Here is a 13,439-nt window from a genome sequence, read left to right as displayed (position 1 = left end):
CTCCTCCTCCCTCTTCTGGCCTGCAAGTAAAGCTCATTGCCTCCCCTTCAACCTGCTACCGCCCTGGTCCCCAAGACAGCTAGGGTTCCACTGTCCACCAGGATACCCATGTCCAAATAGCACCACACTGGACTCCTCCCTCTCCCTAACTCCCCATCATCCTCCAGTCCTGCCATTGCCCGCACAGCCGTCCAGAACTCTTCCCCTCCCCCAGCCCTGCTTCAGGGGCCCAACTCTGCCCATACAGCTGCCTTCTCCAGCTCTACCCTCATCCTCCACACAGTAACCAGACCATGACCCTCAGCTGCCTCAGTCCTTCCATGACTCTCCACCACCCTTAGAGTCAAGTTCAAAGTTCCTAGCCAGCATTCAAGACTCCCCATACTCCAGCCCCACAGGTTGGGGAACGGAGGAAAGATAAGAAGCAGAAGTCAACCAGAGTCCCCAGTCCTGCACCCTCTGCCAGGACCAGCCACTGACCAGGCACATCCAGACCACGACGCCGCTTGCAAAGCTCCTGCAGCTCCACCAGCAGCTCCACCAACTCCTCCACGCAACCCTCAGACACAGCCGCGAAGATGCGCTTCTTCAGTCGCTTCTTGTTCCGCCTCTGCTCTTCCTTGGCCAGGTTTGCACTGAGGCCAGAACATGTTTCCAACTTACCACACAGGCACCTCTGCCCCTCACTCTCTTCCCTTCCGCCAGAGCTGCCTGCAGGGTGCTGCACTGGCCTCTCCGACATCTACCATGCCTGCCACATGTCCGCAGTCCCTGCACATTGCTCTGGGCCCCAGGCTCTGTGCTCCCCCAGCAGGCTCCCCTTCTAATTCATATGCGATCGCATGTTGTCAGAATACATCTTTGGATACACACAGTAATGATCAGGAACGATACATGCCCAACTGTTAATAGTGATTACCTCAGAAGTATGGGGTTTCATAGTTTGTGTTGTTTGACCTTTTAAAATCCTCCCCATCCTCACACTCTGGGCAACCATGGCAGTGCATTGATGTCTCCTTTTGTTTATATGTGTTCTTGAAAAATGCATATTGAAGTCACATATGCACATATGTTTAATTTACATTAATGGCATCAAGCAAAAGTTTCCATTCCACTACATGCTTTTGTTTGAATGTTTTGTAATGATTGGTTATCTTTTCACCATTTATAAAATATGAGACCCCACTTCTCCCCAGAATGTCCTACATGTAATGGGGTCATGTCCCCAGACACTTGTTCCAACCCTCAAGAATGGTGGCTTCTTTTACTTTCCTGCAGGGCTCTGAAGCCTGTCCCTCTGCCACCTCCCCTTGGTGGGCACAGTGAAAAGAGGGGGAGGGCCAGACTTACTTGGGACTATTGGGATTAGACGGGGTCTCTGTCACATCATCCTGAGGAGACTGGGGGGAATCCATGTCATCACAGTTTCCAGAGATGCTGGAGGTGTCAGGGGAGGGAAGGGAGACGGTTTAAAATTTTTTAAATGGACAGTGGTAGCCTGTCATGTGGCTAGGGCCAGTTACTACCCACCTGCTGGAGCCAAGGGCAGGAGGCTGAGCCAGGGACCAATACTCACCACTGCCGGATGTTGGAGTCCATGGGTTTGGAGAAGACAGGGGGAGAGGTCTTGGCCACAGTGGGGTTGGGCTCAAACCCTTCTATCTCCAGGAAGAAGTGTGCACTAAGGGAACAAAGAAGGCCATCAGAGCCAGGCAGAGCCTGTCCACCTGTGTCCTGCAACTCTGCCATGGAGGGTTCCCCCCACATTGTGCCCACACCACCTCTCCCAGTCTCACAGGAGCCCTCTCAGTACTGTCATTATCACCCACATTTCACAGATGAGCACTGGGAGCCTGTGGGTGAAGCAACTTGCTCAGCATCACACAGCAGGTTGGTGGTAAAGCCTGGATTCAAAGTTGGGTCTGTGATTTGCTGCTAGAAATACTGGTTAGATGAACCCAGGAGTCTTCACTGGGGGTGAAGTCTTCACCTGAGCGAGATCTCCCTATCTGCAGCTGCCTCTAGGTGCAAAAGACTCATCACAGATGGGAAACATGGCAATGGGGATAGATTCCCCCATCACCACCTAACTGCTCCCAGGTCTGAAGTGAGGTCTGAAGTGAGAGCCCTTCCAGAGGGAGGTCCTTAGACTCTGAGATCTACAAAGGCCTTCCTAGTTCTTGAGGGAGAGGGAAAGGGCTACAGTTATACTCAGCTCCCTTTGATCAGCACTTGGGCTGGTTGTCACAACAGAAAACAGGCTGCAAACAGCTGATCTAAAGCAGGGAGGACTGTAGGAGTCTGGGGGCCCGGCTGGGAGTCCCTTGTCAAGAAGGAAAACTGCTGGGTGTGATCACTTATACCTGCGATTCCAGTACTTTGGGAGGTGGAGGCAAGAGAATCACTTGAGGTCAGTAGTTCAAGACCAGCCTAGGCGATGTAACAAGACCTTGTCTCAACACAAAATTTTTTTTTTTTTGAGTTGGAGACTCACTCAGTCGCCCAGACTGGAGTGCAGTGGCCGCTCCCGGCCACCGCAGCCTCGCCTGCTGGGCCCCTGTGATCCTTCCGCCTCAGCCTTCCGAGTAGCAAGAATTACAGGCATGTACTACCACGCCCGGCTGATTTTTTTTATTTTATTGTAGAGGTGAGGTCTCGCTGCCCAGGCAGGTCTCGAACCCGCAGGCTCAGGCAATCCACTCACCTCAGCCTCCCAAAGGCGCGGGATTACAGACTGAGCCACCAAGCCTGGCTAACATGAGGCAAGAGAATCACTTGAGGTCAGTAGTTCAAGACCAGCCTAGGCGATGTAACAAGACCTTGTCTCAACACAAAATTTTTTTTTTTTTGAGTTGGAGACTCACTCAGTCGCCCAGACTGGAGTGCAGTGGCCGCTCCCGGCCACCGCAGCCTCGCCTGCTGGGCCCCTGTGATCCTTCCGCCTCAGCCTTCCGAGTAGCAAGAATTACAGGCATGTACTACCACGCCCGGCTGATTTTTTTTATTTTATTGTAGAGGTGAGGTCTCGCTGCCCAGGCAGGTCTCGAACCCGCAGGCTCAGGCAATCCACTCACCTCAGCCTCCCAAAGGCGCGGGATTACAGACTGAGCCACCAAGCCTGGCTAACATGAGGCAAGAGAATCACTTGAGGTCAGTAGTTCAAGACCAGCCTAGGCGATGTAACAAGACCTTGTCTCAACACAAAATTTTTTTTTTTTTGAGTTGGAGACTCACTCAGTCGCCCAGACTGGAGTGCAGTGGCCGCTCCCGGCCACCGCAGCCTCGCCTGCTGGGCCCCTGTGATCCTTCCGCCTCAGCCTTCCGAGTAGCAAGAATTACAGGCATGTACTACCACGCCCGGCTGATTTTTTTTATTTTATTGTAGAGGTGAGGTCTCGCTGCCCAGGCAGGTCTCGAACCCGCAGGCTCAGGCAATCCACTCACCTCAGCCTCCCAAAGGCGCGGGATTACAGACTGAGCCACCAAGCCTGGCTAACATGAGGCAAGAGAATCACTTGAGGTCAGTAGTTCAAGACCAGCCTAGGCGATGTAACAAGACCTTGTCTCAACACAAAATTTTTTTTTTTTTGAGTTGGAGACTCACTCAGTCGCCCAGACTGGAGTGCAGTGGCCGCTCCCGGCCACCGCAGCCTCGCCTGCTGGGCCCCTGTGATCCTTCCGCCTCAGCCTTCCGAGTAGCAAGAATTACAGGCATGTACTACCACGCCCGGCTGATTTTTTTTATTTTATTGTAGAGGTGAGGTCTCGCTGCCCAGGCAGGTCTCGAACCCGCAGGCTCAGGCAATCCACTCACCTCAGCCTCCCAAAGGCACGGGATTACAGGCTGAGCCACCAAGCCTGGCTAACACAAAAATTTTTAAAAATTAGTGGACGTGGTGGTGTGTGCCTGTAATCATAGTTACACAGGAAGATAAGGCAAGAGGATCTACTGAGCCCAGAAGGTCAAGACTGAGGTGAGCCATGATTGTGCCATTGCACTCCAGCCTGGGCAACAGAATGAGATCCCAACTCAAAAAAAAAGTGTAGGGAGGAAAACCCAGGAAACCACCCAAGCAGCTGAGGGGAAAGGGAGGAATAAGGGTCAGCTTTCTCCTTGCGCTGGGAGAAGAGAGACAGAGACCCCGGGCCCTGTGGCCTGACTGAGCCCTAGAAGAAAGGACAACACTCACTGCCCTGTGTGAGGCAAGACACACACCCAAGACGTGACTCCAGCCAGATACAGCCCGGTCCTGCCTTCAGACACACCCACAAACACAGACACCAATGTCCTTGGCAACCACAATCACACACTGAGAGATGAGCCTTCAGGTGACAACAAGAATGGTGAGGATGGGGCTGAGGGTGACCCTGATGGCAGCAACAACCGTCACTCTGCAGCTGCTGCAGCATAACTACTAGCTCTGTGACCTTGCCCAGGACTGTAGTCTCCTGGCCAGGAGGGCCTCTCTCCAGGCACATGGGACTCCCACGCACCTTTGCTACCTGCCACGATCCCAGGCCCAGGAAGACCAACAAGCCCCCTCCCTTCCTCACAAGATCACAGAATAGCTCCCAAGTGCAGCCCCGGTCATGTTAGGTTCAGAAGGGAAGCAGTAGGGAAGGGATTGTGGTCCCATTCTCCAGATGAGGGAATGAGGCCCAGTATGGAGAAGCAGCTCATCCATGGTCACCTCCCAGAGTAGAAGCCAGGTTAGTCAGAGAACCTGATTCCTGATGTCCAGGCTCACAGTCTACACCACACTACTCTCACCTTAGCCCTCTGAGCCTTCTTTCAGCTCAACCAGCTCCAAGTGTTGGCCGCAGAAGGAGGTTGCCCTGTACAGCCACTTCCCAGGGCAGGGCAGGCAGGGGAGAGACTGGGGCTTGCCTGGGAAATCCCTGCCCTGTCTTCCTAGCACAAACAAGCCTGGAAAGTTCAGCACTAACCCAGAAATGGGGTATAAATGAGGGCAGTGCTGACTGACACATTGGTCCCACCTTCCTGTCTACTGTCCATCAAGAAGAACCCTGACCTGAACTAAAGTCAAATTCTTCTTCCAAAAGAGAAGAAAAAGGGAGGAGTAAACCCTTGACTGGGAATCTAAAGCCTGGTTCTATTCCTGCTCTGCCTCTACCTCCTGTGTGATGTGGTCACTTGCCGTCTCTGGGCCAGGTGTCCTCACCTAAGTGGAGGATGGCTGGACCAGATGATCTCTAAACCTGGACTCTGGGGCCAAAGCAGTTATGGGAATATCCGGTTGAAGTAACCACCAGTGGTCAACCAGTCTGATTACTACTCCTCTCACCCCTGCAGTGCCCCAGAATTGCTGCCCCAAAGCTGTCTCCACTCCAGTGTGGCAGCTTGACCCAGGGGCTCCAAACACATCTGCTGTGTTTGTGTCCCAAAACATCCTGGTTGAGAGTCACCAAATTATCTCCAGACACAGCCCTAGCCCCCACACCCACAGAATTTTTCCAAGACAATTGATCTAACCCCGCCCCTAGTCCCCATTCCACCCTACCTGTTTGAGTTTTTCAGTGGTACATTTACTCAACAAATATTTATTAAGCATCTACAGTGTGCTAAGCACTGTTCCTGAAGCTGAGGATACAGTCGGCAGACTCCTTTCCCTCCCAGAGATGCTGTTTCAATGGGTTGATCAGAACTAGACCCCAGGGTCAGATCAAATCATAGTGTAGTGAGACCATGGCTCTCAATGCTCTGGACAACACACTGTCCTTCAGCTATATGGTTCTCAATGGCAGGGACTACAGTTGCATCATCGTTGATTCCCTAGAATCATCCTTGATTCCTCAACGCTAGTCCTGACACTCAGAAGACCCCATTGAATGGATGAGTGGGAGGATAGATGATAAGTGAAAGACAGATAAGTGGAAGGAAGAATGGCTGGTCAGATAGATGAACAGATGAATGGATGAATGAATAATGAATAGATCATGGAGGATAGATGGATGGATGAATGAATAAATGGATGGATGAACAGATGGTGAATGGATAGATGGATGAATAGACGGTGGATAGATGGATGGATGAGTAGATGACGGATGGATGGATGGATGGATAGTAGATGGATGAATAAACATATTGGTGGATGGATGGATGGATGGATGGATGGAGAGATCATAGATGGGTCTGACATGGTGGCTCAAGCCTATAATCCCAGCACTATGGGGGGGCCAAGGTGAGAGGTTGAGAACAGCCTGAGCAACTTGGCAAGACTTCATGTCTACAATAAATTTTTTTAAAAAAATTAGCTGGGCATGGTAACGCATGCCTGCCGTTACCATGGAAGGCTGAGGCAGAAGGATCACCTGAGCCCAGCAGGTCAACGCTGGGGTGGCCGTGAGCGTGCAACTGCACTCCAGTCTGGGTGACAGAGTGAGATTCCAACTCAAAAAAAAAAAGAGAGATCACGGATGTATGGATGAATGACTGAACAGAGATGGATGGATGGATGAAGAGATCGTGGATGGATGGATGGATAATGAGTATCCATCCATGATGGATAATGAGGGTAGATAGGTAGAATAGACTAATAAGCAGGCAGACCAACATGATTTTAAACTGTAAATGTTGTTGGAGGTTGCATCCTTCAGGTGACTCCCACTGTGCTCTCGGTGCCTAAAGCCCTTACCTCTCCTAAGCCACATCCCCTTCCCAATCTTGCACAAGAAGCTAAGGAGCAGCCCTTTGTTGTTTCGGCTCTACCGCCTCACCTCATAGCCTCCTCCCAGAGCCCAAGAATGGTCCAGAAAGCCAGCTCATCAGAGTCAACTCATGAGAGCATCTATCTACTCCAGGCCTGAGGCTGAGGCCCGAGGAAAGGGAAGACGTGTTTCCTCATCCCACCCTGCAGTGTCCTCTCTTGTGCTGAGGGGTTGTGCTGAGCCACCAGGCTGCTTACTCACCACCTCATCCACACCTTCTCTCATTTTCCTGCCTGCTCCTTCATTGACTCACCTACTTACTCAAAAACTACTAATAGTCTCTGTGTGGAAAACTCAGAGGTCAGGAATGACCCTTCCAGTTACTCCATCCTCAGAGATCCCAATCAGAGCTAAGACATCATCCTAAAGACCACATCAACCTCTTCAGAGGGGGTTTGGGCTATGGGAGCCCAAGGGAAGAGAAGGTCGTTCCCATTAAGGACAGGGATCAGGGAAGGCTGTGCACTCCATCCGTGGGATTTGGTCTGGGTCTTGACGCAGGCCTGTGGTTTGGGAAAAACCCTGAAGGCAGAGAGAGCAGCATAAGAAAGCCTCTTCAGGAGGAAGTTGAGGGCTGTGCCGGGAGAAGGAAGCCCTTGGTGGCTAGAGCACCAGATGTGAGGACAGTGATGAGAGCCGTGCTGGTGAGGACCTGACTGTTGGGCAAGGACAGACTCCTGGGCCAGAGCAACTGCTAGATTGTGAGGGCCTATCCCAAACCTGCCCGACTTGCCACTGCACACACCGCATCTCACCCACCATCATAAGCACATGGCAAGGTCTAGGCCACATGACATCCTGGCTCCTGACCTGCTGCAGATGCTGTTTGTTCATTCCAACCTTTGGTCCAAACTAAAGGGCACCACCTGGATATTGTTGATTCAGGTGAGCAGACAGCTTGACACCAATTCTCCTGCATTTCTGTCCCTTTGAAGTCAAAGATCTATCCTCAAGCAGCCCCTGGGCTGGGAAGGAGCCTGTCTGGCCACCTGCTTTGTCCCAAGAAATGTCCAAGTGCTTGCAGCTCTGCAAGTCCAGCTCCTCCACAGCCTCCATCGGCCCTGGACATCCTCTGACCCTGGGTATTCTTTTTTCCAGTGCCCAGGAAGGAGGCCGTGATGGCAGCTGCTCACAGGCAATGGCACAAAGGTTCAGGCAAACCTTCCAGGTCCAATAATCTCTCCCACTCCAGACCTCCTGATGCTTTCAACTCCACCATTAGTGTGTATGTCTTTAGGGGTCAGCACTGCCCTCTTTCTTTACATATAATTTATTCTTTTCTTTCCCTCTCTTGGCCCAAGTCCTCCACTCAGTTCTGAGAGAAATGCCCAAATCTTTATATGAGGGCCCTCACTGAGCTCTTGGGGAGGAATGGCTACCACTTCAGGAGACAAAGGGTCACATCTCACTTTCTGGCCCTTGGCTGAGCTGAGGAAGCTTCACAGAGCTGAGTCTAGAGATAAGTTTTCTGGGGATGAGCTCAGAAAAGGAAGCTTGACTGTTCCTGCTGAGGGAAGAACTAAAACCCTGTCCTCAATCCTTCCCCAAGGTCCAAACTTCCCCTAGAAAAGTGGGAAGGGAGAGGGAAGGGGGAAGAAAGCCAGGAAGTTGGTCCTTGCCAACTTAGCTTGGGTATGTCTTTGCTCTTTCCAGGATAAGCCCACCTAGACCCAGGCTGCCCCCACGGTCCCGTGACACCTGCCTGATCTCCATCTCCACCCAGTTTTCTCTCCTAAGCTCTAGGACGGTGCCTCTACCTGGGTGTCCCTCAGGCATCTGTTGCCCAACATTTCGCAACTGAACTTGGCTCGTTCCTCCTGACCTCAATCCGTCTCTGACGTGCCATGGCAGAAGCAGCCCCACCATCCCTGCAGGTACCCCCACCAAGGCTCCTCTTTTTCTCTTCCCTCCCATAGTTGGTCCTCAGACCCTGTGATATGAATACATCTCTGTGCTCTCCCCTCATCTCCATTCCTGACCACCCAGGTTCAGACCTCACCATCTGTCACCTGAGCTCCCCAACAGCCTCCTCCTTGCCTCCAGCCTGCCCTTTAATCATCGTCCACTCGGATCACCTAGAAGAACCTCTCCAAAGTGCAAGTCTTGCCATGACCCTCCCTCCCACACAAAATCTCTCCACGGCATCCCACTGCCCTCGGGATTGTCCAGGTTCCTTAACTGACCCCAAGACCTAGCTCCAATGGGACTCAACTCCCCAAAGACTCCTCCACCCACCCAGCACTTCCGCTGCACCAGACTCCTCCCTCCCGGTTTCTGCCCTGAATCTCTACTCCCACATTCCTCTACCCAGATGCTCTTTCCCTTCTTCTCCACTTGCCAACATCCTCTCGAACACCGCCTCCTCCAGGAAATGCACTGAGACTGCCCACAGGATCAGAATGACCTGCTCCTCTTCAGACCCCACCTGACTAGTTCACCTCTCTCTGGGCACTTCCCACACTCTCTTTTGTGTCCCCTTTACCAGACTGTGAGCAGGGGTGGGTACTTTTTCCTCTCTGTGTCCCAGTCTCCCAATCCCAGGCCCAGCCCTGGGCCTGGTACACAGGACACCACCACTAATTATGACTACTCCAAGTAACAGCCAGATGGAAAGTAGCAACAGGGGGCTTGGGACGGGGCGGAGGTGACAAGGCCAACCTAGACTAGGGGGTCACTCCAGGTCCAAGGGAAGCACAACTGAGGCAGGTGGTGGGAGGGGGCAGCTTGAGAGGGACCAAGTCAGCAGAAGAGTGGAGAATCTGCAAAGCTGAGGGACAGAAAGGGGTGACCCTAGAGAGGTCCACTTCCTGCTCCTGATCTCCTCCAGGTCCCCAGCCTGGAAGTAGAGCTAATCATCCCAGCCCTGCCCAGTTCCCCGGGGGCCACATGGAGGGACGATGACAATAACAATGGTGAAGGTAACACACTGCCAATGCCAACACGTGTTGAGCACGACTGCATGCCAGGCACTGTGCCGAGCACTGTGCTGACGTGATCCCAATTACCCATCATCCCATGAATTGGCACCATTGCTGTGTCCCCTTACCCACATGGAGTCAGGGAGCTTGAATAACCTGGCTGGGTGCACAGTGGATCGAAAGCCATTGGTGTGCGTGGAAAACATACTTAGTGGAGGGCCCAGGCTACCTGGAATCCCCACTCACCTTTTTGCTCCTTGCCTCAAAGGTGAATCCAGCAACCCCTCACCTTCCCCAGGAGCCTTCCTGAATGCCCCTGCCTCAGTGCCTTTAGTGTCCACTGGTCCCTCAGCCCCCAAGTGTACAGTGCTATTCCCGCCACCATCCCCCTGTCACACCTAGTCGGGCACCAGGTCACCCCAGGTGAGACTGAGAGGTGACGACCCAAGCCAAGGGCTCCCCATGCCCCCCATGGTGCAGATCCCAGGCTCGAGCCCTCTGGTCCTACTTCTTCTTTGTGGGGGTGGTCTCCACTGGCCTCTTCTCTTGAAGGATAGCAGGATTCCCACTGGGGGCAGCAACTCTCCTGCCCATGAGAGGCACCATCTCCTTGGGGTGGATGTTCATGGCTGGAACACAGTAACAAGGCAAATGCTCAGGCTGAGGAGACACTGAGGAGCTTTGGGAGGCTCCAGACCCCCATGTGGCACCATCTGACTCCTGTTCACATTCCCTGGGACTGGAAGCTCACTCCCTTACCTTCCCAGGTCATCAACTCTTCTCAAGGAGAGAAATACTGCCCCTGAAGTTTCCTCTGCTTCCTGCTCCAGCATCCCAGCTCCTATGGCCCCAGGAGAACCCAGCAGAGTGTCTAGGTAGAGACCACCACGCCCCAACCTCTCTCAAGGCACCATCTCCAGTCTACCACTCTCCACGTGGACTTCTGAGAATTAGCTCTGCTTTCTTGATGTTCCTCTCAGACTCTATGTTCAGAGCTTTTCTCAGCAAAGCAAGATTGTCACTTCCTTTGCTCCACACAGCCTCGAGATCTTCAGGTGTTTTGGATTTCTCTCTGCAGCTAACACACTGATCATCTCCCTCACCCACCCAAAACTGAGCACAATCGACCTCGCGGCTGTCTGTCTGTCCATTAACCTCCCCTCTCACCTGAGAGTCAGCTGAGTCCCCTTGCCCCAGGTGGAGGAGGTTGACTCCTCGGTCCAGATCTGCTTAGCTGATGCTAAGTACTAAACTCCGAGACGTGTGGAGACGTGGGGAAGAGGGACTGATCCGTCTTCCAAGGAAACTAGGAAAGAGGGGGACTTAGAGTCTGCAGTGTGGAAGAAGGTAGACGGCACTGCCTGGGCAAAGACTGGGGGGTAAGAATGGCCAGTGAGTGGCAGGGGCTGGTGTGGCAGGAGAACCTGGGGAGTTCATGGGGAGCCTGACAGCGAGAGGCTTGAGAGGGTCACATGGGAGCTGCAGCTGATCCTGAGGCAGCTGGGAGCACGGGGGCCTTCCGGTTACATGGGAGAGAGCTGCCTTATAGAAAGCAGGCTGTGGGGGGAGCATCGGGATGAGGAGGAGGGCCAGCTGGCCATAGAGGATGAGACGGACAAGGGAAGGGGTTGTGTGGACGAGAGCTGACTCTGCAGATAAGGGGGGCCATTCTCAGCTTGAGTCACCCTTAAGGAACTCACCCAGAGACTCAGAGGTGGGTAGGAGGATAGATTTCTGGAAGAAGAGCCCTACTAGGTGAGGTGGGTCACTGGTGATCCTGCCCAAATAGGAATGCTTCCCGGAGGAAGTCTCCAGAGAAGGTTATCATCAGGCTGGAGTTCCCCCCACCAGGACTGGGAGTCATCTGGGGGAGAGATTTGGCCCTGGAGTGGAAGCACCTTGAGGCCAGACAGATGGAGCCGCCTGCTGAGAGAGAATCCTGGCACTGCCTGATGAGGATGTGCGGCCTTCACCACCTTTCCCAGCCCAAAGTGACCTGCAGTGGAACTAAAAGGCTGGGCTTGCTCCAGAGTGAAGGAGAGAATGGAGGGCCAGTCTCTTACCCATCCCTAGGCATCTAGATTTCCTTCTGAGAAATGGACCGAATAGTCCCCAAGCGTTCTGTAGCCCTGAGAGAGAGTCTATCCTCCCTGCCTGGGGCCCATGAATGTGGGCTGTCTTGGGCAGCTGGGGCAGGAGAGGGTCAGGATAACGCTGCACTAGGGTTGCAGCTGCTATAATTAGCTCTCTGAGTCACCCTATAAACCCTGTGTTCTCATCTGCTGGACTCTCTCACTGCCCTGGCCCTCCCTCTCTCTCCGATTGAGCTTCCTCACCTGGGAAGTGGGATGTGGAGCCTCTCAAGCTCTGACACTGATTGAAGTGGCCTTTCCTTGGAGACAGACCAGGCCCAGAGGCCACAGCTGCTGGCTCAGCACCTGTGAGATGCTGGGCCCCTGTCCCTCTCCAGCTCCAGGGCCACCTCATCTCATCCTGAACTCCCATCACACTCCTGCCCTGGAGAGCCTCATCCCTGGGCCCACTGGGGGAGAAAGGAGCCTCACCACTGCCCCTCAGCAGCCATGAGACATTCTTCCTCCTCAGAATTCCCACACCTCAGGGAAAGCTTCCTGGGTTCACAAGAACCTGTATTCTCAAATACCCCCTGCAGCTAAGAACTCACGGCTTTGCTTCCCTCACTGGAGGCCCAAGCTCCCTCCAAATCCTCCTCCAAGGCCTATTGGCAAAGAGCAGACAGAGCCCAGAGGACTCCTGAGGTCCATGCTCTGGTGGCCTTGGAAGACACCAGCTGTCTCGTGCAGGGAGGACTCACCTGGTGAGGCTCTGGGTGGCGGTGGCAGCCCTTGCTCTGCGTTCACCGCATGTCTGGGGCCCAAGACTCCTGGGTAGGACTGTGGCCGAGGCGACCAGAGGCTCTCATCACAGGCAGAGGGATGGCTGGAATGAGAAGTCAGAGGCAGAACAGGCTGGGCCACCTGCTGTAGGCACCAGGCAGGCCACGCCCACCAGCCATAACTGCAGTGTCTGCCCGCCCACGTGCCCTGTGTGAGTCACCCACACACCCACACAGCAGCCTCACCCCCACCGGGGAAAAGACAGGAAAGGTGTCAAGGTCAAAGCTCTGGGCCCAACTCTTTTCTCTCTGGTATTTGATGCTGGGCCTCAGTTTCCCCAAATGGGAAACGGGAATCATAATGCCTACTTCTCAAGGATGTCATGAGGGCTCAAAGAAATAATGGAGGTGAGAGGGCTTAGTAAATGGTCAACGACTGCCCTGACCCCTAGGAGGGAAGTCCACAGCCGAGGGTTGGCCTGGTTGATCCCAAGGTGGCCAGCCTTAAGACTTGGCACTCATCTTTCAAATTCAGTTCCTGGGATCAGGTTTCCCTGAGACAGAGGAAGTACCATTCAATTTTTCCTAGCAGCAATCATGCATCATGGGCCTTAGTGTGAGTCTCGCCCCTTCCTGGCTATATGACCTTAGGCAAGTCATTTCTCCAAGCCTCAGTTTCCTCATTTGCGAGATGTGTGTAACAAGCTCATCTTACAAGTTTACTGTGGGGTTTCAATGAGAGACCAAACAGAAGGGGCCAGAACGAGGCCTAGAGCACAGAAAGAACTCAATAAATAGTGACAGCTATTAGCTATTACTGTTTTTGTCATGTCAATTTATTCTCCCAGCAACTGCCTGGACCACATTTCCCCAAGGTCAGAGCATGGCAGGAAGACTCTGTGCCCTCTGTTCTGGCCCAAGCCTCCACTGTGAAGGGG

The 13,439-nt window shown here is 53.3% G+C and overlaps 1 protein-coding gene across 1 annotated transcript in view; it reads right to left on the bottom strand.

Annotated features, from left to right (window-relative positions):
* TRPV3 (transient receptor potential cation channel subfamily V member 3) overlaps positions 1-12,604 on the bottom strand; it is a 32,909-nt gene extending 20,305 nt beyond the window's left edge. Inside the window, exons 1-5 of the mRNA XM_008060755.1 lie at positions 12,481-12,604; positions 10,156-10,276; positions 1,577-1,681; positions 1,351-1,437; positions 481-635 (exon numbers count right to left, since the gene is read on the bottom strand). Coding sequence (XP_008058946.1) covers positions 481-635; positions 1,351-1,437; positions 1,577-1,681; positions 10,156-10,274 — 466 coding nt within the window. The 5' untranslated portion in view covers positions 10,275-10,276; positions 12,481-12,604. The remainder of the gene's footprint in view (positions 1-480; positions 636-1,350; positions 1,438-1,576; positions 1,682-10,155; positions 10,277-12,480) is intronic.
* Positions 12,605-13,439: the final 835 nt, after the last annotated feature.

This window comes from Carlito syrichta, unplaced genomic scaffold (assembly GCF_000164805.1).
Source record: "Carlito syrichta isolate Samal-C Ts95f unplaced genomic scaffold, Tarsius_syrichta-2.0.1 Scaffold304713, whole genome shotgun sequence".
Taxonomy (NCBI): domain Eukaryota; kingdom Metazoa; phylum Chordata; class Mammalia; order Primates; family Tarsiidae; genus Carlito; species Carlito syrichta.
This window is presented reverse-complemented; position numbering and strand designations above follow the sequence as displayed.